We start from the raw sequence: 24,709 nt of genomic DNA, 5'->3' as shown, positions 1-24,709 counted from the left end.
CGCGCACTCGACGCTCGTGACGTCCCCGCTTTGACTCCGAGGCACCATCTTTGACACCATTGTAACTTCTCGACAAAACCTCGGCTTTGTCGGCCGCGAAATTCTCTCGGCTCGGTTTACTAGGCGAGTGAATTGCATTTTTCTCGTCATAGCATATTCCCTGCCCCGAAGCCCACCATGCCGGGATAGTCGGGACCAGACGCCTTTGTGACTGGGGATTGGGAAATAGACAGTTTATAACTGAAATAAAGAACATTATAACAATAAATTTGTACACAGGGAATAAAGGAGGTAAAAGAGAAATACCATGCGGAAGAAGAGCTAAAGTGTAGGCGGAGAGTAGGGACCAAACTTTTGGTCGGTAAACATAGTCCACTATGCTCTCGACCAATAACACGTGAATCATAAAAACTATGTGAATCTAGTTAGTACCACTCCGTTACTCCTGATGTAAAAGAGAAAATGTAATATGTCCCATATAACGTCTAGACTTCAGTTTATATTATGGAAAGTCTGGAAAAATTTCTGGGGAAGGATGTAAAATTCTGGAGCTAGCGGTGAATCTCAAAAATTGGCCAATGTAACCATGTAGTGACAATGGGGCCCCGGCGGCGTCACCCAAGAATATGTCATAACTAACAGGAAGGAGGCAATAGCAAGGTGGTAAACCTGCGTTTGAACGCGTAGAGGGTGTATGATTGTGCTCTACAACAAAATATATCTGATTTTAGAACCTCACCAGTTCAAACCCCAACCCCCCCCGCTCATCGCGTACGTTCCGTGTTGTCCTGTAGCAAGCACCTTGGATGTCGGGGAAACGATCTTCAATACTCCGAAAAAAATCCCACCAGACTCCTTTGCCCCTCCAACAGCGGGATGTCCTTGTCCTTTTTCCTTTTCGTCATTTCAAGTGATAAAAACTCTCGATCTTCTCTCGAATTATTAATATTTTTGGACGCCCTCGGCTCGCGTTCAGGGCGTCCCGAGCTGAAGGGCGTCAAATGACGGCAAGACGGCCCCCTGGCGGAAACGCTGGGGGTTATCAGATGGAGCTGGAAGCACAAAATCCCAGAAGAAAGGATGTATAGGGTGGAGTTGATTATGACTGAAAGACACTAATGATGAACACTTTGATAGCGTGCTTTGTATATCAGCTGGTAGATTAACCTGCAGACATCTCTCATTTGTCTGAACCATTTATCTCAGATCGTAACAGATGCAGGCAATGTTTAGTCAGCAGTAGAGTATCAATAGTTGAGTTCCCTTGTTTATATCATAGTTTAACAGTTAGCTTGGGGTTTTGGGCAGATTAACGAGTAATGAAAATAATATTTCTTCTTAATAGTACTTAGTTGCAGCCCTAGCAAAAAGGAATAATTTTGCTCTGTACTTGTAATATCTTTAAATCCCTATAAAAGAACATAACATTTCTGTTTGTGATCGGACAAGAGCCTGTGTTACAATGTTTTTCCTATGTCCACATAACCTCAGGGAAATGTTACTATTATTCTCATCCTTCTCTGTGAATACTACGGACATGAGCTTTTCTCTAGTTGTGAAAGACACATTAATACGAATAAATTAAAACCTTTCACATCTTCCCAGGTACAAGCTAACGGCATTAGTAAAGTAAAAACCCAACATAAGAGCCACATGTATTTTATAGGTATGTTTTCCTCCTTTCAAGCATTTAGCTTTTTTATGCATGTCAGATTTGTGCATTAATATTTCAGTGAATGGTCCCTCTGTGCTTAGGAATCTTCTGGAAGCTGTGATGCTGCTCTTACATCATTCTTACTTACTCTAATGTATACCACTGCCGTGCTAACCTGCAGTCCTCTGTAAAGCCAAGAGGGTGGATTGAAAACAACAGAAGACGATTCAGTAATTTAACAATTTGAGATTGATGCATGACAAAACGGTAACACGTTTTATATAATAGATCTAGCTATACACCTTAGATTAATAAAATAACTTTAACTCTTTATCTGCTGTGATAGTCTGCAAAGTATTTCCTACTTGACTGATACAAGTTGTTTAAGAATTTAGAAAACAGTCTTGCTCAACTCAATTTGCTAGCTGTTCCAAAGCTTTTTAATCATGTCACATGACCTTTTATAAAGAGTTATCATAGAATGGTAGATTGTAAAACGCTAACAATTTTTTTTTTACTTCTCCTCTTATGATTTCTCCTTATCCTGTATTTTCGTAGAGTGTTTTAATGGACTTCCAAAAAGCAGTTGAGAGAATAATTTGAACACTGAATCTGGAAGATATATTGATGCTTTTGATCATATCATAATTCACATTTTTAGCAATCTTATATTCTCTTCTCAACTTGACTCCTTTTTTAAGGTTAAGAGTATCCACCTTTGCTCCCTCCCTCTTTGTCAGAACTCTCTCCTCCACATTCTCACTGTCCTGAATCAACCCAAATCCTCGTTCTCCTCTCCAAAAAGCTCTGTCGTAGTCTGATGTCATGCTTTTGTCCTTTACGTCATTATTATGTCCTTTATCTTATTTATAGTGTCCCTTATTTTATCATAATCTATTGCTATCAATGTGTGGTTTCACCACTACAGTATTGTAGCTGCTCGTTAGCACTTTGTAGCGCCCGGCCCCTCGCCCCGTGTCTTTGTATCTCTTGTTATTTTGAAAAAGATTTGTTTCCCCTTTGATCAAGTTTAAAGCTAATGAAGTTGTCAAAGCAAGTATTAGAGGTCAAAGCTTCTGTGATAAATGATGATGGCACAGAGTTACAGTATGGTCAAAGGTCAGAACGAATTTGCAAACAGTCGTAAAAACCCGTCCTTGTTACACTGAACGCCTAATTAGTGAACTATCATTTAACATTTAACAATCATGCATTTATTTAAGTAATTTTAGAAAAATAGCATTTAGGAAATTACCTTGGATTTTCGATTTCTGTCTTTCTGTCAGAATAGTCAGTCATCATCTTTGGCTGGTTTTTACAACATTTGGTGGTCCATTCATTTAGTTCATAGAGAGCAGAGGCGGGATGTGGGCCATTGAGACTGTCTGGCTTTGTATGTTGTCGCAGCCTGCCAGGTGTGTGGCCTGGCCGGCCCGATAAAGAGCCCCGCTCTATCACGGCAAAACTAGAGCAGCAAATTCCCTAATTAGAATGTCAAGAGCCTTGCCTTGGTAAATTCTTAGACCTGCACTACGTTCTGTATCACTGCCACCACACTCTGAACTAGGACACTATTCAGCTGTGTGCTGCACCGAGCCGATGATGGAGAGTCAGCATGGAAGTTGTTTTCCTTGTTGGCATTACATTGATTAGTGTGAGAAAGTGATGGAGCTAGAATTTCTATTCATTTCAACCTCATTTTATATACAAATAAGAAAATGCTGTTTCAAGGTAAATCTGTCCAGGGAAAGGCATGCAACATGTCTAATAAATGATTAGAGGGCTTCAGTCTGAAACATGGAGGAAATACATTTTTTTCAAAAAAGCAGCAACCACAAATTAACACAGTAATGGGAAAATATCAGAAAACCTGGGGACTTGTACTTACAGCTGTTCACTTGTAATTGAATCACTCAACACCCGTGTTATTACAAGGTCTGAAACGGGCCAGCGTTACTAATTTTGCGATCACTTTTCATGTCAAACCACACAAAGTACTTGAATGTTTGTTTTTTTGCAAAATTATTTTTTGGCTTTGACCTCAGAAAAGTAGAGTACAAGCGCTCCATGGCATCGATTCAGTAGCTCATCACTTCAATTATTTAAAATAATGGTAAATCACACTAACTCAAATGATCATGGTCCTTCTTTTTCTGCTGGTGTTAAAACATTTGAGGCAAAGTGGAAAAATGTTCAACGCTGGCTGGAACCACTAAGTGTTTTGGGATTTTTGCTTAACTTAAATGGCAAATAACTTTAATAGATTCCATACTGATATCAGTTTAAATGTACATTACAACATTGCTCAAGGGCCTTTAGAGTAATAACAGCACAAAGCCGGGAATGCAAAACCTTGCTTCATGATCATCCCATCAGTTAGCAATTACTGAGGCAGCCAAAGACATGTCACCCCACCCTCATAAAGATCAATGATGCTGCATTGAGAGCTTTCAGCTTAATCCTTTTCCTATGAAAGAATGTGGTCTCGTAGTTAACTACCCAGCTAATGTGCTCCATGAATCAATCTGGACATCCCCGTCAAAGGACAATCTCTTATAACAGGCTTCTCAACTAGAATAAATGACTGATTACCGCTATCACAGATGTTGCATATATATGCCCATATTTTCAGCAAAATTGGGATGAATTAGAAAAGCATATAGTTTTGAAAATGTACGTAAACACATCTAATTGGTCTTGCAGCTCATCAAGTGATCCTAGAATCTGTTTTCTCCCAATATCTTTTCCCTACGCTCAAACAGCCTATTTTGCCATGTTGTCCGTATGTATCAGGAACACCTGCAGGCAATCTCTTCAAGTTTGGCACACATTTCGACTCGAGATTGAGCTACCGTAATTAGATTTAGGTTTTAAATGTTCAAGATCACCGTAACTTTACAACACACATCTTTGGTCATCATTTAGGTTTATTTCATACAAATCTGTAATGGGTTGAAATTATGTTAAGGACAGGCATTTATTAAAAGTGCAACTTGACCGGCTGCTGGCGAAGACGTACATCTCCAAGGCAGTCATTTTAGTTCCTGCTCATTTGTTATTAATGTTTATTGTGTGTACTGTATGTTCACTGTTGTCCATATCACTTTTTAACCATTGTTTCCACCAGTGCCATTCTTTCCTGTACTGTAGATTGAATGGTAGTGTATTTGGGGCAAACCTATGTAGCAGTGTGTTTATTTGTATCCAGTGCATTCATTGTTGCTCAAAGTTTGATATTGTAATTATCTATATATTTGTATCCTTCTAAATCTCTTGATCCTTTGAACCTGATCAATCTTTTAGCTGCTGTTGCTGCAACTTGTATGAGATGCACAGCGCTAGAAACCTTTTTCATCTCATACATAACTGTCTCTGTTTTGTTGCTACTTCATTGAATCCCTTGCTGAACTATTATTGCTTTACTCATGCTTGATTACTCGTCCATGATTTTTCAAAGGCTCCAGTCACTCCCGCACCAGTGGGAGCTGACCATCATGTTGTTTTTATGTTTCGCAATGAGTCCTTTGTGTACTGTAAAACCTGTCAGATTAGGTTGTCTCTGGAAAGCTGCAGCGGTAATGTTATACCCTTAAGAATACGTTTAAGGAGTTAAGCTTTAATAAGATAGCAATGCAAAATCATCAGCACAATACAAATGGTTTGACTTCTCTCCTGAGGTTGTCCCTCTAACTTTTCTATATTTCCATTTAAACTTAAATGAATAGATGAATATACATTTAAAAATAAAATAGTCCTTTTCCATTTGTAAACCTCCATCATAGGGCTTTACTCAGTTCATGTTCGATATGGCAGGCTCAAACTACACTATGTCCTTATGGCACTTTAGTACATATTTTGGCTCTTCTTTTTTTTGTATCTGTGAACTTTCATCATTTAGCAAACATTGCCATCCCCATCACACACTGTAAAGCCAAAATTGGTTTGGGAGATGACCAACATTTTAGCAATGTCCCCAACAACCATTACAGGCATTTTATTCTATCAGTCAGATGTGAGGCTCATTTTCCTGTTAATGTTGATAACCGAGGCGGATTCTGCAGCAAATGCCCAGGGCTATGAAGGATGTACTAAGGCTTAATCAGTGCTTTCACAGATGTGTGTGTGTGTGTGTGTGTGTGTGTGTGTGTGTGTGTGTGTGTGTGTGTGTGTGTGTGTGTGTGTGTGTGTGGGGTTAAAAGGTTTCTTAAATTGTGTCTATTTTCTATTACATTTCATGGAAGAACAAACTATAAAATATTTTTCAATATAATCCAATCCTATCCAATAAAACTAAAGCCGTGGCCGCACTTCAACGTGCCCTATTGAGTTACCAACAAAAGTAGTCAGATTGCATTATTATTTAAGTGTTTACAACTAATTACACCTGCAATATATTTTTTTAGATGAGAATAATAGTAAACAAAGTAAGAAAAAGTCAAATATCTGTAAAAATACATGTGAGATTAAGTGAAAAAATACCCAAAGACTCCTAAAACTAGGGCAGCATTCGCCTTCAGCGCTCATGGAGTTGAGGCAAACATTTTTCCAACTGAAATAAACCAACCATAAAATAAGTTTATGATTTTACTGATTCTTAGGATGACAATCATCCCCACACCCTCTTGGGTATAAAGCCCTATTTTCTCCCCAGAGAAATAGGGATTTAGTGTAAGCTGGTGCAGTATTGTATGTAACATACAATTGCTTATTTTCATCGACAGCACCAGGCATTCGTTGTCTCAGGATTTGTCCTAGGACTCTTCCTCCTGGGGTCACACTTCACTCCAGATATAACCTTTTGTTAAATGTGTCAGTCCAGGCTTATGGTTCCCTGCTATCTAATCTGGAGTTGCCTTCAATATGTGCCCGTGGTCTTGTATCTCGCTCATAAACGGTCCCTTACATATTTGTATCATCCTGCGCCTGTGGAGTCATACTGGTGGCGTCTGAGCTCAAAGCAATGATTTAAGTGTTTGATCAGCTGTTGCTGGAGGGTTGCTGTTAGAGCTGTTCAGGCATATGTCACCAGCACCAGAGGTTTAAAGCCTTCTTCCTGTCGTCGAATCGCAATTTGTTTGAGTTACACGGTCTGGCTCAGTATGATGACTAATGTGTTTAGCTCCCATACTTTGTGATATGAAGCTGTGAGACTTGCTTCCCACAACCATTATTACTTTGATATCAAGCCTAAGAGCTTGTTTAAATCTGCACTCCATTTTTTTCTCCTCTGCTTCTCAGATGCACAAAACATTGAATTACAATCTAAACATATGAAGAAGAGTATGTCAATTATTGTTATTTACTGATTAGTTTATAATATGCAAGTGCACAACCCTTTGTGTTGACTGAGTATTGTGGGTTTTTCAGAGGTTGTGCACGCATGCTTGTGTGTTGTTTGAGTGTAGTGTACATGACAGTTTGACACGGCTCAGACATCGCTGCTCTCTGAGTGCTTTACTATTTACTGCCCTTTCTCAAGGTTGTGTTTGTTTGCATACAGTAAATAAACACGTCCTTTTTTTCTTGTTGCAGTGCATAATAATTTGCATGATTGGCTTGTAGGAATTGCGCGATGCATTTTTATTAGTTTTAATATTTGATGCTGAAAGGGTCGTACTGTTGTGAATATAACTGTACAGAGCCCTGTTAACCTTTAGGACACAACAAAAGTAATTCAGTACAGGTTGATTAGTTTAGAATGTATTGCCTCATTCCTTGAATACAAGGAAACATTTGTACCTAGCCTGTAAATACATGGCGTGCACAGATGCTATTTACCTGAGCTGCATTGTTGAGGTTACACCCTTTTGATTTAATAAGAATATATCCCCAAACAGGGCTCAACGCTAACTTTTAAAAGTATTTGCTAGGCTGGCAACCAGGCTTCAGCTTTTGGTTGCCATTTTTAGTCACCTTATTTTTTAAATAATTCAGATACTATACAGTTATACATCAACTTAATGATGAAAACGTGACACAAAAGAATGTTCAAATGCTTTACAAAAGTAATTAACACAATTATTTGAAACTTAAGTGGTAGTAAACTTGTCCACCCTCAATTGCTGGTATACAAAACACCAGTAGTGCAGCTGTTGTCATGTTCTTCACAGATCCCTCAAACATGAATTGAGCAAGTCTCTAGTTTTGTCGTAAGTAGTTGGTGTATCTATTTCCCAAACAGCAGTACATACTGTATCTGTGTAAAGCCCTCACAGTACCCATACAACGGTGAAGTCTCAGGTATCTCCTATCCATATTTTATAGGTTTGTTTTTACTGATTTATATCATTGAAGGTCACTTATATAATATACAAATAAGGACAGCATTGTAGATTCCCTTGTGTATTACTCCTTGTACTACAGACACTGATAAAGCAGCCTTTTAGTTAGTATGATGAAATAGTTGCAGTCACAAAATGCACCAAAACAAAAAAAGATTATCTATTTGGCTCCACTACCGCGGAACTGTCATGCTTCCTTGTCCGATGACACAGTGTCCTTGTTCACCCACTGTTAAGCAATCTGTTGCCTTTGCTTTATTCTTTAGAAAGATAATGGCCTTACCTGACCACAGGGAAGCATTTGGAGTGGAGCTATCATCCTTCCCTGTCTGTCGCCCCATGCTACAATATACTACACACAATAACAACGGGAACATCAGAACAATTCCTTTAATGCACATGTAATGTCACGTTGACATTTTACACCATGACTCTCTGTTGTTTGTACTTATTCTTGTTTTTGAATACATCTTTGCAGCTGATTGGTTTTAAAATCAATCAGTGTCCTCTCTTGATCTGAGCTCACCTAACCAGCCTGCACAGTGCCTGTGTTTAGCGTAATGCTGCTCCCTGCTATGATGGCTGTGTTGAATATTTATATGTGCTGACTGAATTAGAAAATAGGGCCCTGGAATACATTATGTACCTGCACACATAACAGATGCTAGAAGAACACTTTATGTTCATTACCTCACTGCGACTGGCAGATGGCTAGGGATAACATATTGCATACATCAACTCTAACCTGTTTGCACTGGCATGGTTAGACTGGACGTCCTCTAAGTACTTACCAGTTACTGTGATTCTCCTCCCATTCCATTTAAAAAAAAATATATATATTTCATTTTCAAGATTTTCAATACAACAAAAATATATATATATGGCAAACACACATTAAAAAAAAATTAGATAGACAATGGTAATGACCTTGTTCTGTAAAGGTAGGCACTGAGCTTCAGACTGGTTACAAAAGAACATATTCAAGTGCTGGAATGAGATAGAAAGCATCATTAACTTAATGATTACCTCTCACCGCCTGATGATGGTCAACACACATCTAAACAGGGCCCTAGACACCAACATATAACCCACATAATTGCCGTCATAGCCTTGTATTCAAAGCTAACCTGATTTAAACTCAAAGAGCCTTCGTGGCCACTTCCCAGATGATAGTCTTGGTTTATATGCTCGGTGTGTGTTTGGACTGTTGGCATGCAGATGTGTGTGTTAACGTCTTAGTTCCTGTCTGCCCATCAGCTGTCTTTCAGTCCCCTCTCCTCTCTTCCTGACCTCTCACCCTATGTGTGTGTCCGTGTGTCTCCGTATTACCCGCAGAGTCTATTATTGGTGTTAAGGTCTGTTACCATGCCAGCTTATATTAGTATCAAAGCTTATATCCTTCTGTCTATATGTTAGTTCTGGTGTATATTCTGTCTCATACTGCTCATGTCTTCCTTATTTTAATCAGCTACGCTTTCTATTTGCAAACTAGATCAGCCTTCTCTTCTGTGTCCTGTTTTCTCTCGTCCTGGTCTGAAGCAGACTCAAAACACCATAACTTCTCCCTCTCTCCCTTAACCCCTTTTGTTCAGCAAAATATATTTTTGCTCAGCTGCCTCTTCCCCATTTCCTACTCCCAAGCTTCATGCACTCTTGCTCATACCACACCCACATTTATGTGTATATATATATATATATATATATATAAAAAGGCAAAGATCAGACAAACAAGACAAGGTACAAAAAGGATTTCATGCTGTTATAATTAGGCAACAGCATGCTTAACAATTAAGCTTCAGTTATTTTTAGTAGAATCTCACCAGCTCTTACAACCTCTAATTGCTGGCAAATAAGCAGCCACTTGTGTATTTTTTAATTGAAGGCAAAAAGCATTTTTTCTAAAATTAACACTTTGTGTTTTATACCTTTTTTCTGTGTTGGTTGAAGTTCCTTTCAGCTTGAAAGAGCACAAACGGAAGCACTCAAAATTATGTTTCGATAAAACATCAAAGCACCTGTTACAGCGTAAAGACAAACCTTGATGTTATTTATATGGACGAGATTAACCCCGGTAGTTAAGCTTGTTGTACACAATCCAGTTCGTCTATCATTTTACATACATGACTTTCCATAATTATTTTCCATCCCTACACATACATTAAACCCTGTTTGTCTAATTGGTCATTTTAACATCCAATGTTGTGTTTCAGAGATGAGCTCGGAGAACATGCGAACCTGCTTTCAGATCGTTAATGCCTACTTATATTTGTCTGCCACAGACTTCTTACAGGTGAGACACACACACACACACACACACACACACACACACACACACACACACACACACACACACACACACACACACACACACACACACACACACACACACACACACACACACACACAGTTTTAAACTGCAATATAATCCACATCGAGTAAAACGTTTAATCCACGTAAAATGTAAAACTCCCCCTTGCCTATATTTTTCTTCAGAACTATGCAGAATCCTTGTGCCGAGCTTTCTGCGCTCTGCTGAAAGACATCACAGATGAGGGGCAGGTCCAAGTGCTCAAGGTACCCTCACCCTATCCCTCTTCCACATAACTTTATTACTTCTGTTGATTCTCTTGTTCTCTCAGGGTTGTTTTATTCACTCTCCCTTCTTAAGTTCCACCATAGTGATGTTTTGTTTGGTTGGCCTGCTGAGCAGCATGTTCGCTAAGATAGACATTAAATGCAGCACACACAGACACACACCCATAAACAAACAGACAGCGCTGCTTGTGAATTGATACTATGTTATATTGCAAGAGGAGCCTTGATATTCTCACTTCTAGTAGATTCTCATTTCCAGCATTCACAATTAGGAACTTTCTAACTGTCTTTTTTCACTCTGTACTCAGGGGTGGATGCTAGGGTTAACCCTTGGCTCCCACAAGCCCCTTAATTGGGCCACAAATCTGAATGGCATTACAGAAAAGGCATTAAGGAAACTCAACACAACGTTTATTGAATTTAACTCTTCAATTAAAAATAGATTATCATAAAGAAAATTTTAAATAAGATAATGACAAATGAACTTTAAAATAAGTACTTTTTTATGGGTTAAGGTTAGCAGGATAATACTTTTTACGTTTTTCTTGGTTTACTTCAGTGTGCGCGTGTGTGTTCGTGTGAGTGCTTGTATGTGTCCATGGGAGTGTGTGTGTGTCCATGTGAGTGTGCACATATGTTGTTTTCACCGCTTCAGTATGCAGAATGCCAAGGAGCTTTAGCTTAGCTTAGTAAAGCTCAGTGGCATTACGGCACATCTGGCTCATGCTAATCCTTTGTTCTATAAAGAGAGAGCCAGCAGACAATAAACCTGTCAACCTACACACGGTGTGCACACCGCGTGCACACCGTGCAGCTCGCCACACACGGCCTCCCTGAGAACATAGGGATCAGAGTAATAAGCCTGTGTTCCTTTGAAAAGTTCACATGTATTTACACACTTACAGAGACGGATATAGCCTCTCAGTGCCTGTCCCTGTGCTTCTGTGTTTGCTGACCTTTCAGTTAAACATTCCCATTTGAGGCTTACATTTGCAAATTGTGATGTTAAAGTGTTGCATCATCATTTTGTTTTATTCTGGATTAATGATGTTCAGTCTCCCTGAATAATGATCGGGGAAACTGAATTCCGTCCCTGTCCTTTCAGATTAGTTTTTGTGGCTAAATGTAAATATGACTGAGGTGTTTTTCAAGCTCATGCATTTCTGAACCTTTCAGAATACTATGGCCTTCATGAAGGTTAGGATGTATTGCAGGTAATGCTGTGCAAACAATTAATGTTCTGTAAATATCTGGATATAAGATAGATATCATCTAATATTTTGGATATTATAATATGACAGAAGTGTTTTCTTCCCTGTTTTTGAAGCTGAACTTACCAGAATGTTTTTGCTGTTCTACTTTTACCCACTATTTTTTCAATACTGATGATAGATTATATTTATAAACGTTTAATGAAAGCACCAATATTAAACCCTACAATATTTCGCAAATATCGTTATTAATGCATTTGGTTAAAACATATAGCATTTCATCGTATTGTGGCACTGTTTTGTTGCCGTACTTATTCTTTTTATTTCACCTTAAATGCTCATGCAAATTTCTTGGGAAACTAAAACTTAAGGAAATGACCTTGCTGCACATTGTAGGTCAGACCCTCAATTTTAAGGAGGCTTTTCTACACTCTTGTATTATCTCTTGAAAAATGAAGCTCACGTTAACTCCCTTTTGCCCCGCATGACCTCCCACACTTTGCTGCCTTTTATATCATCCTTTGTCTGATACCGACTGCCTCTCCTTTGGCACACTCCTTTTCTGGCCCAAGTTCTCCCTTCTGTTTCTCTTTGCTACTTTCCTTACTTTCCTCTCTGAGTACCGTCTCTAATCCTCCCTGTTCATGTGTCTCTGCAGGTGGTAGAGATAGCTTTAAAGGTTAGCCCCATACTGGGAGCCCACATGTTCCAGCCCCTGCTGCCAGCTGTCTTCAGAGGTATCGTGGACGGTGAGGTGAGTTTTACCTCAACACGGATCAGAACTTGAATAATGAAAAATGGAACAATGTGGAAAATATGTGTAATAATCCCTATGGTGCATATTCAGTAATTTACTGAATACTTTAACATCTTATCCTAATAAAGTGTCCTGCTCCAGCGTCTACTTTCAGTTTGCCCTTTCGTGTCACTGAAAAATGAATTATTATGGAGACTGTATAGTGGTGTTCATTGATCAGCTCAGTTAAGGGTCACAGGATGCCTTTCAAGGATTCTGCTGTGTCAGTAGACCCATCATCTTTCCCCTTATCATGCTTAATGAACTTTACTTTATGTAAAAGCATTTGCTCATGGTTATGTCTCCACGTCAACATGAGTGATTGTGTATATACATCGCTGCGTGTGTGTGTGTGTGTGTGTGTGTGTTGTACAGAGATATCCTGTGGTGATGTCCACCTACCTAGGAATTATGGGTCGCGTCCTGCTCCAGAACTCCAGCTTCTTCTTGTCTTTGCTCACTCAAATGGCCTCGGATCGCAGCCAGAAGGTGAGATTTGATGTTCCCGCTTCGTTTCTGTCTCCTCAGCATAAGTCTCTGTGAATATTTGAAGACACAACATGCAAAGTGCCCGTTAAAAAGGGATAACTCTGAACGAGGCCAACGTAATGAGCCAAGGAATTGAAAGTGGGAACCGGTTCAGAACGTCTCGTTTTGAGTGGTCATCCATTCACCGTGAAACCGTGACATATTGTTTTTCTCTGAGCAACATTGACTTTTACTTGTTTTGTAGACATTTTAATTGATATAGCCCAATATCACAAAATGGCCTCAGGGTGCCTTTAACGTTCTGCCTTTATCTTTAAGAGTTGTCTCCTCATCACACACTCGTGTTTTGACTTTGTTCACTTTTATGTAAACAGTAGACCCATATTTAAATATATAAATAATATCTATCGTTACACTGTATATTAGGTTGTCAGTCTCTTTTTATATGACTCTTTCTTAAACTCTTTGTATATTTAATTGATGTCCTCTATAATAATAATAATAATACATGGGACTTATATAGCGCTTTTCTGGAAACTCAAAGACGCTCTATTTGTGTCTCCACTTCCGTTCCCCCACTCTCTCCTCATCAGATGGACGAGTTGTTTGGCAGTGTGATAGAGATGTGGGTCGACCGCATGGACAACATCACTCAGCCAGAGAGGAGGAAGCTGTCCTCTCTGGCTCTGCTTTCCCTTCTTCCATCCGACAACAGGTGAGAAACATGTGTCATTCATTTATGTGCAGATGTGGCTTTGAACTGGCGGGAAGTGAAGAGACATACTTCACACATTGAATTACTCAGCTTTTTGTTGTTGACTATAGCTGTTGGAATTATCCTTCTTTGAGAGATCTGTGTTGCGTAACAAGTTTATTTTTCAGTTTAAAAAAAAAAGGCCTGGCTCTTAGGCTGCAACAAAGATGGGAGACCAGACAAGTTAAGTGTAACAAAAAGGATATTTATTTACTATAACAAAAACCAAAGGACTTCAAAGAAACCTAAGCAAATGTGTAAGTCAGTCATCAGTAACTATTGCGTATGGGTGTGTGAAATGTGCAGAAACAAAGACGCGGCCGTGTCCAACAGAAGAGTGAGAGGGCAGTATGGGTTGGTGTTGGCCTTTTATGTTGACAGCCCAGGTGTGACTCATCAGGTTGATCACCTGAAACACAAACAAGAGCGAGCAAGCAGAACCCAAACGCAGAGACCCCTAGTGGATGGGGAGGGGGTCGTAACATGAGGCATGGCTAGAATGGGTGATCTGTTTTTTTGTTGTTGACCAAAACACTTCATAGACATGTCTTTTGTATTTTTTTATATATCTGAGACCTATGCTATTGCCTAAAAATATCATGATAGGTGACCTTTAAATAAAAAGCAATGTTGATTTTGTTTACAATTTTGTTTAGTTGATTTAACTTTTTTTTCTTCTAATAACCGATTAGAGTACCGCTAAAAGACCGGATCGATAAGCGGTATCGATAGTAGTAGTAGTAGTAGTAGTAGTAGTAGTAGTAGTAGTAGTACAGTTAAAACCTTAACGATACCCATCCCTACTCTAGACACCTACACATGTTCTATTCATTTCTATTTTGTCTAACTTAACACCTCTCTTTCTGGGCCGTCTATGAGAGACATGCACAGTGAATGGTAAATGTGTAAATTAGCCAGTTTATTCAAGAGCATGAGACATTTCTCTGTGCCTCTGCTGCTGTGAGTTATGTTTGGGCTTCCCTTTGTGCCTGTGTGGAATGATTTAGATAATTGTATATGTGTAGCACAACTATTTAAAATGTGGTGGATTATTGTTCAAATAAATCTTCTGAGGTTGTTAAATGTGAAATTTACAACACAGACAGTTACTTCAAGCGCCAAATAGTCAGAGCAGAAAGTATTTTAGTTAAATCTGAGGTTGAAAGTAACCAAAGCATGTAAGTGCGACTCGTGTAAACAAATGGAAGTTATTTAAAAAGCTCTTTGCAAAGTCCAACATGTTGTCAAAGCATGTTATTGTGCTCCAACTATTGTTTTCAAAAACTATCTCTTGACAAATGTGTTTTTTTGTACACCTCAATGTGGCAGAACTTCAGGAAGGCCAACTACCAAACGAAAAAAAAAGATTATTCTCTCTTCAAAGGAGTTTTCTCATTTCATTTTCCAAGGAAAAGTTCTCTTGAAGTGGTTCAGAGGAGTAACTGTTGGATTTAATGATGAGCTTTTCTTGTGATGTCCCATCTCACTTTGGTGCTGCGGGTTTTGATCAGGATTTTGTGAAGCTCCATTTTCTGAAATGAAGATATGGTATTCATAGACAGGCATGAAATCCTATGTTATGCCCCCATCCTCTTCTCAACAGCAAATTAATTATGACAGCAACGGCTGGTTAAGTGCTGCATGACTAATCAACTCTCATATAGTCGGAACAAAAATCAGAAGAGGTCCATATCTTGTTCGTAGCTGCCCTTATGGCTCAATATATAAAAAGTTCTATACGATGTAACAAAGTGAGGTATTTAGCCAAAGTCATACTGTACTGTATGTGTTACTGGTATTGAACAACGAACCACAATCTTAAAGATGTACATGATAAACCATTTATTTTCACCCTAATGATTTTTTGTTTCAAAAGTATTATTGAATAATCACAAGTAAATGTAGACAGATGAAGCTTTTCTAGCAATCATTTAGTGCCACAAATGAGCTGTTGTGTGTAGCAGACGGGAGATAAGAGCATGTTTGAAAACAATTTAGCCTTTGTATGTGACTTAACGAGGCGGTCTGATAAGTGTGTCTTTTCACTTTAGATACTCAATTTACGAACGCTCTCAGTAGTTATCATTTGAAGTTTGTTTTTTATCTCTTTTAATGATAAAACATATGATCATGGAAGGTGATTAACAGGAGGTCAATGGCTTATAGATGTTTCTGGGCATTAGGAATAAGGCATATCAATAATTGCTTTTATGTAGAATAGATATCTGTTATAAAGATGTGTGTTGTCAGTCAGGGCTCTTCCTTCAAATAAGTTAAATAAACAGAAACCGACACTAGCAGAGTTAATTTTAGTAGCCTTAGCCATGCATCAGTTGACTTGTAACATTTATGATTCCAACTTTACGTCTTCAAATTCATGTCTGAAATAGAAAATGTGGTCCAGCATTGAATATGCTTCAAGGGATAAATGTAAAAAAGGCAACGCTACAGGGGTGTGAAACTGCTGCAGGTATGTGATATGTGGTTTAAGTATTCACTTGTGCATTTCTTGTTATTCATGGTTGGATAGGGTGCTTCACTCTGGTGGAGCAGAAATCATAACATTTCTTTAATATACTTGCAGTTTGTGTCTGCTTCATTTAAGAGAGGGATGGATCATTTGTTTATGCTATTATCATATATTACAGAGTAGGTGCTGCCATTGAAAATTGCATCCTTCCTGTTTTCAGATGATGCATCACTGTTCATCACGTTCAGAATGTCTTGTCAAAGCATCTGACAGAATGCTTTTTCACTTTTTGCACTTTTAACAGATTTGCATTGGATCTGTCAACTTCTTCTTTTTTTGCTTAGTTATAGCATAGTCATGCATTCAAAGAAGGAAACCTGTTTGTCCTTTTGATGAGATGTATTTCGAACTTTCTAAAACTTTTGTGCAATCTAAGCGCACTAGAATGTTTGTCTTTGTATTAACATGCACAGCCATGAGGCTATTTTCACCCAAGACTGCTTTTGTCATCAGAACCTCTTGTTCAGCCATGTTTTTGGCACTCCCAGTTCATCACCACTGACAGTTTGCTTAACGATGGAAAAGCAACAAGAACAAGGACCTTAAGAAATCAATATGCACATCTTTATGGCTGGGATCTGCTGTGCTCACATTTTGTCTAATCGCCATTATATTGGGGTCTTCTGAAAGTTTGTAAATGAACTACGTGCAAAGGAATCAAATATTCTCCTTGTTCATTTTGCCTTACTACATTCAGCCATTTGATCTCTCTTCTTGTAACACAACACCACAAGTGTAAGAAGTGCTCCTGGTTATAGCTTGCATATAAGCATTGTAGGGCTGCCCTATATTAGTAAATAAATCAACTAAACATTAAAAAAAGAGTCACAGACAGCTTAATGTTACATGCATTAAAAAGTATTAAAGTACAAAATAAAAAGTTATAATAAAAATAAAAAGTTCCACAATTTACAAAAATACACATCCTATAACATATTGCACATAGTTGGTTAGTATTTAACAGCAAGGGTCTGTGTGTGTGTGGGGGGGGGTCTACTAGGGGCTGTGCTGGTTGTATAGTCTGACCGCTGCAGGAAGGAAGGACCTGTGGTATCTCTCCGTGAGACAGCGGGGGTGCAGCATCCTGTCACTGAAGGAGCTGCACAGTGAGGACAGGGTGTCCTGGAGGGGGTGGGACACACTGTCCAGCAGGGAGGACAGCTTGGCTGCCATTCTCCTGTCTCCCACCACTTCCACAGTGTCCAGAGGTATCCCCAGGACAGAGCTGGCCTTTCTTACCAGTCTGTTCAGTCTCTTCCTGTCAGCAGCCGAGATGCTGCTGCCCCAGCAGGCCACACCTTAGAAAATGGCTGATGCCACAACAGAGTCATAACAAGTTTGTAATGGTTTCAAATAAGACAAGACTTTCTAAGTGCTATAGGGTTATACGGTGTTGACTGACTTATTTCCCAGAAACTTATGAGCACATCTCCCTTTCTCTTTAAAATCGTATTGTCTTAGTTGACTAAGAATGTCTATGGTCAAGGACAACCCCAAATGCATACATATCTGTGTATTTGCATGCAATGATAAGTCAATTATTACAAATATATCAATATCTTTGCCAACTGTGACATTAGACAAGTTGTCCTAAATATCTTCTCACTACTGCTATTAGAAAATATTTTCAAATAAGTATTCAATACAAAATAGCATACCCCTTGCTTTCACTTTGCTAATGCAAAAGTTGTAACAAACATAAATTAACTTGACACAATCCTTAGTCCTGATTTATTGCACTCGCCACATAAATCAGTATAGTACTTGTGCTTCGGGACTAATACACATTCTAATAGTGATTCAAATGTAATGCTGTGCAACCTTCACAGGCCACTAACCGCTGCCTCCTGCTGTTCATGGTGGAGGAGGACACAGAGACGGTGTTTCTGATCTTGTAGAGTGGTGCCTAAAACCCGGAAGTGAGTTAGCATTTTACCACTTTTTGTTTTTTACCACGAAAATAGCTCTAAATAAGGTCTGTGGTTTACACAAATTTAAGAGACGGATTAAGTTTGGTTCTACAACATTAAATACATCAGCAGTGACCCCACTTATGTGTCTGGAAAACGATGTTTGTTAACAAGTGGCTGAATGCAGCTTACAGTACTTCTGGGTCGTTTATTTGTCCCTTTTCAAATAAACTATTAAAGGGGAAAAGGGCCTACAAAAGTCTGTCATCACTGCACCACTCTATTGCTGCGACCAGTTTGTCTTCGCATGCAGACCTTCAGCTTTCAGATCATGTATCTCTTGCACTGATTTGAATGGCAGCAGCTAACACTAGTCAGCCTTTAGAGAATAATCAGTGGAGAAGTGTTGGCCCTGGGTAGAATTTGAATTTGACAGGCATGTTTAAATGTGTGATAAGGGATCGTTGATACAATGCCTGGAACCATTTGTTGCTATGGCTGCCAATTTGAGAAGTTAAAGTTGAGAGAAGAGGTGTTCAGCTATGTATTTTACACTCCAAGGATGTTATTAGTGAAATGTTAGAACAACCAACTGTTTTATATAATTCACCTGGAACATATTCCATTCTCTTTTGAGAAAATCCTTTTTTATCCTTGAAAGGACTTTATACAAAACTAATTTCATATTCAGATCTTCGGATCAGGGGAGCACTGGTTCAATCCCCACTGCAGTCAGCATGTCGTTGTGTTCTTGGGCGAGAAACTTCACCCCAAATTGCTCCTGTGGGCATTTCCCAAAGTATGTAAGTCGCTTTGGGAAAAAGCTTCTAACAAGTGACATGTAATGATTGAATATTGCCTCCAAATGGCTCTCAACATGGAAACAGCTGAGATGTTGGCTAGTAGCTAACAATACTAACAGTTCAAACAGCCACATTGCTGACAGGGCTACCAGTGCTACCCAGAGGGTGGGCATTATGCTTCCACAACAGCGCACTTGGTTGGGAAGTCTTTTTCATCTGTAACCACCATATTACTTTTGCGTTCTCTGCTCAGCACACAATTACTCCACTATATCTTTAACAGAGTTAAAAAGTGTTGTTATATTAATGTTTTGAATGTCTTATAGATAACCTTTATACAATATTTACCATATGAGTACCGTAAATACTTCAGTAGCGATTCCCATTCATAATAAATAAGAGACAGCTCTATGTGTACAGGATGGGTATGTATTTGTCATGCACTTTCTTTCAGTTTTTTGCCCGACTTCATGCTCAGTGGACTTCATCCAGCATTGCCTGGGGTCTACCTAGCCAAGCACTCCGCCTGATAGAACCTTTGATGCCTCAGTGCCCCTACTCCACATACATGCTCTTTGTCTCTTTGTTTTTTATTCCTATTGTCATGGGAAACACACTTCCATCTTTTCCATTTTTTTTCAAAGAATGATTCAAATAATTAATCAATCACTACTGCTGGTCTCAAAGCATGAGATGTGGGTGTTGTGAGCGAGCATATTTAAAAAAAAAAAACCTCCGGTTCAGCTAGATAAGGCTCTGCAATGTTCTTTAGCTGGAAGAATCACTCCAGTGACTACGATGAATACGAGACTTGCAGGCTGCAGGGCTGTTTGTAAAGGCCTCATTGACTTTTATTGTTCACACATCAAGTGAGGCAATAAACTCTGATTACAGCTGGACAATTACCATTAAAATGTGTGATTTATCATTGCAATGGGAACATGTTTATGTGGGATCAAAAAAGTTATGTTTTTCAACATTTTCCCATATGAAGGTTTTTTGCGCTTTTTTTTGGTGCCAGTTCAGTGCAAACATTTGTGAGTGCAGATATATACACAAACAATTAGTCCTGACACGTATTTATGACGTGATTTGATAGAGGTCATAGATAGGCTACCCTTATTCCTTGGATAGCCGTGTGTTTTTTTTTTACAGGATCTTACCTAGACTGCTGCTCTCTGCTGTCATGATGCTCTTGATGACCATTTGCGTCTTTAAACAGATACCCTCCCTCTATATATATCTCGCTATTCACTCAACACACACAAACACACAACTGTTGCATTTGAACCTTATGATTAATGAGTGTGTCATATTTTTATCAGTGTAATCCAGGACAAGTTCTGTGGCATCATCAACATCTCCGTAGAGGCGCTGCATGATGTTATGACAGAAGATTCTGAAACAGGCACCTTCAAAGAGTAAGTATGCATGTTTCTTACGAGAAAACTAAGAAATAATCATACAGTTAAACCTTAAACACACAAGTGAATTAAGATTTTAGTTTTAGAAAGCTCATGCATGATACATGAAGATGTTTGAAATGTTGTTATGAAGCTGTGACACTGCAGATTTGCTGTTGGGTTTTTGCTGTGATATATCAAAAACAAGAAGAAGGAATGTAAATTCTTGCAATAAAAGCAGTCCCTTACATTACAGCCCCCCTTTGAATGTGACACACTCTCCCCTCTGGCTGTCTTTCCTAGGAGCATTGTGCTCTTTTCTTTATAGATGTTAACCTACTGCACATGAAAGCTCCTTGAATACTCCAGTGTGAACTAAAAGATTGGGCAGAAAGATTAGGATAAATGTTTCTTAGTTTGAAGCTGATGTGTTGAATTGTTTTAATAACTGTTGTTTCACAGTTAATGCAATCAACTGAGACGGAAAGCAGTCAGTATTGTCATTGTGTCCATCTTCTGTAAAAGCTAAATCAATCTCTTATCATAAATCGTTTGGAATTGTTCTTTTGTGATAATGAATAAAAAAGAAAGTCTTGCTGCCATGGATAAATCATGTACAATATGAATGGCAAATAGGATCACTGTGTAATATTTTAATAACTTCAACCCAAGTAATTACAATTTGAAAAGAAAAGTTAAACTACAAAATTCTTAAAGGGAGGGAATCCTCATGACACACATTTTTAAATAATTATCATCCGATAAAACAGACCAGTCTCTGCCAGTTTTTTTTTAGTTTTTTTTATCCGATGACGTTATCAGTGATTTTAAGCTGATTAATTACCGAAATAACATCAACCCTGTGGGCGGCGCCATTTTGACGAGTCACATGACTTATTTTACCGGAAGTGACGTGAACTATGCGTTTGGTGTCGAGGACAAATTGACGTATGTGCTTTGTTCATGTTGTTACTCTAGTTACTCTCACAATTCTATTGAAATATGCCTCATTGTATCGCGAAACATTGCCACAATTCGGATAGGAACAATCCACGGAATGCTCCGGAATGCTTTCTTTATTTGATTGATTAACTACTATGGAATTTATTCAACTACATTGTACCATTATTATATTAGACAGGGCTGCCAACACTCACGCATTGAGCTTGCGAGTCACGCAATTAACCCATATCTCACGCACTCACGCCACACTTGCCTTTCCTCACGCTAAGTTTTCGTCCAAAACAAATGTATATAAAAATAAAGTGAAGGAACAGCAAACCGAGCGGTCTACGAAATGAGACGGTCTTCTGGCTTAGTTCAGTAAAGTTGGAACGATATTGGAAGATTCCGATTTCATGGATCAATAACTCATGAAAACGTTATTCAGACACAAATGACCTCTCCTAAGTACCGTGGTAAGGTTGACAACGAACTACAATCACATTTTGATTAAAAAAAAGCCAATACGCGCCATCCTGCGAGATGGGCACATTACATTGGTCTCTATCCGCAGCCGGAGAAGAAACGAGTGCTCAGGGACCGTCTGCAAAGTGCAACTCCCAAAAAAGAGAATACAATAATATTCAATCACTATTATACAGCTTATTACTACCAAACTCACTACACACATCAATAGTCTCCTGGTGGTCATACTACAGCAAGGAGTTTGGAAGAATATGCTTTTGAATAATTTTGGGGAATATTTATAATGTAACATTTTCTTCTTAAATAACTTTACTATTATACAGTATATTTCTACCAAACTCACTATTTGCATTGTTGTTGTTAGCATCTGGTTAGCTTAACGGATAACAGGACTATTAACCCATACTGTAGGCTAAAACTTCTCATGAGTTGTCGGACGACGAATGAAAATCACTGATCTTCGCGATGCGTCATAATACATGTGTACGTCGTAGGTTATCGTCACTACAGTGACCACACGTACTACTTTTCGTCGACAGTCTCGAAAACTTCGACTCTCCACCGGGAAATTTTGACCAACTGACAAGGGAGACCCTTAACTGCATCACCTGGTAGAAAAGACACGAATGACCGTCTACTCGATGTATAAATGACGCAGAGATTTATTACCCCGATTCAAATCAATTCTAATAAAGATATAACAAAATACTTCCGGTCCACATCGAATATTTCGATGATGTCGCGGGCTCTCGCCTGATAGTCCTCCTCTCCCTGCAAATACGAAGTCGGCGTACTGTTCATTGTAGTTTATAACCTCGAGTAAGTTAGATTTTTACAGTATAATGTTAATTTTGTTATGTTTCCGAAATAAGTTGACGATGTTACACACAATCATATAAGTGGACGTGGTCAAAGAAGGAAACGGAGGACGAGTCAACCGCCGAGGAGTAGTAGTGAAGTCGAACCGCAAGGAGTTTTGCACCAGTAGTCGTACGTCGGACGGTTTGTGTTATTATAAAGTTGAGTACGATAATTATTAGTGTGTTTGGACCTGCGATCCTCTGTTAAAGACTTGTCGACTCGTAAGTGAGTGTGTCTGTGTGATTTTTCCGACTTGGAGACGCGTGACATTACGTGTCGGGACGGACGGACGATAAAGTCTAACCCAAGTAGTCGGTACGTCTCTCTTAGTGTTCGTTTGGGAAACGCCGAGTCAAGTTCGCAGACGTTTCAGAAATAAAGGAAACAGCAAAAATGAGTAGGAATAACAACTCCTCTCTATGACCGATCGTCAAGAATTTACAGTGTGAATCACTGAAATTGTTACAACGTACGTGAATCGACTAGTGTTTACGAATTGTTCAACAAACGATTTGATATTAATTTTACATTTGATCCCTGACGCAAAACATGAGATGTTTAGAATATAGTGATGTCGGCATATAACCCTGGTTTGTCGGGTCTGTGTCGAATCTCAGGTTGTGCCATTTGCAAATCACGCCCCGTAAAATCGTCGAAGTCTCCAGAGGAAATCGGTCGTGGTTGCGTGGAGTTTCCTCGACGTCACGCATGGTTAAGAGAGGTGATCGGAGACCGGGGTCTCAGGTCAAAATGAAAAAAAGCAGGATACAAGTTTATCGAAAATTTTGGTTATGAAAGAAGGTAACAACCGACTCGTTGTTACTGCTCTACCACCCGTATTCTCGCTGACTCAGTGGTCGAAAAAGTGTACCCCATAATTGTGGTAACAAACTTTTTCTTCGCGAGAGTCGGAACTAGATAGATCCCCCTTCTGCACCGTCCTCGCCCGAGATGAGTATGTTCAGGAAGCCACAGGTTTAGTTGGTTTTTTGATCCCGACGAGGTTGTTGTCTGAGAGAGAAAATCGCGGTTATGTCTCCGTCAAATATGGAGTAACTCCTCTGTGTCTTAGGAGTCATAAATGTTGCCTAGACTTCTAGTCCCCGACGATATCGGGTTGTGTGATAAAAACTACTTTCAGATCATCTATAACATATTAGAATATCATAATTAATAATACCCAACCGGTATTTTTTAACTTTAATTTTATTTTCAACCCAATAGACATTTTTTTGAAACTATACCATTGTAAAGATAAAATTTCCTGTCCGAGGTCGAGTTGTAAATACAAATTTGGTATGGGACTTCGTTTAGTCGCTACTAAGGGGGCCATTTATACTATAAATATCGAGAAAACAATAGAGTTTTGTACGATAATAAGCAGTCCGTACGGTAATAACGCGGTGTCATCAGTGTAATAGGCTTTTTTGATCAGCACTGCAGTAGATACTGCAAGTGAAAACATTTTGGCGTCGGAGTAAGCCTGCTTTTAGTACCGCCCTCGAACACTCAAGCCTCAGCGAGTCGGCTCCCCTTCGTTCAAAACTCGTTAACAACCTCTCTAAACCTACCCCTAGTCCTAAGTCCGGATGTCGCAAGCTCGGTTCACCGGTCTTGGCAGCATCCTTAGGTCCCTGTCACTGCTACTCCTACTGTCGTGTTCCGCATAGAAGCACGCTCTGCTGAGGAAATGGAGTACGTGTAACTAAAAGCCCCCCGGCTCATCCGCTCTTGACGGATGTACTTACCACATGAACGCTAGCCACACGATCCCGGTACACTGTTAGGAGAATACGATTGTATACAAACAGGTAACTCGAACATTCTCGAACTTTATTTTGACAAGTGTGCTGCTGAACCTAACGTTACAAATGTGTCCCTTAAGCGGTGACACCACCAATCTTTTTCGACATAACTCCTTGTCGTGACGCAACGTACTTCCTACACGTTTCGTGGCAGAAAACCAACTTGGTTAGTTTTACTTTCCACCGGCA

General features: G+C 39.2%; 1 protein-coding gene across 1 annotated transcript in view; it reads left to right on the top strand.

Moving 5' to 3' along the window:
• LOC104963117 (importin-11-like) overlaps window positions 1-20,502 on the top strand; it is a 55,137-nt gene extending 34,635 nt beyond the window's left edge. Inside the window, 6 exon segments of the mRNA XM_010791679.1 lie at window positions 10,148-10,225; window positions 10,429-10,509; window positions 12,400-12,495; window positions 12,913-13,026; window positions 13,620-13,741; window positions 20,349-20,502. Of these exon segments, the coding sequence (XP_010789981.1) occupies window positions 10,148-10,225; window positions 10,429-10,509; window positions 12,400-12,495; window positions 12,913-13,026; window positions 13,620-13,741; window positions 20,349-20,502 (645 nt within the window).
• Window positions 20,503-24,709: the final 4,207 nt, after the last annotated feature.

The sequence above is a fragment of the Notothenia coriiceps genome, unplaced genomic scaffold, assembly GCF_000735185.1.
Source record: "Notothenia coriiceps isolate Sejong01 unplaced genomic scaffold, NC01 NC01_scaffold00035621, whole genome shotgun sequence".
NCBI lineage: Eukaryota > Metazoa > Chordata > Actinopteri > Perciformes > Nototheniidae > Notothenia > Notothenia coriiceps.
This window is presented reverse-complemented; position numbering and strand designations above follow the sequence as displayed.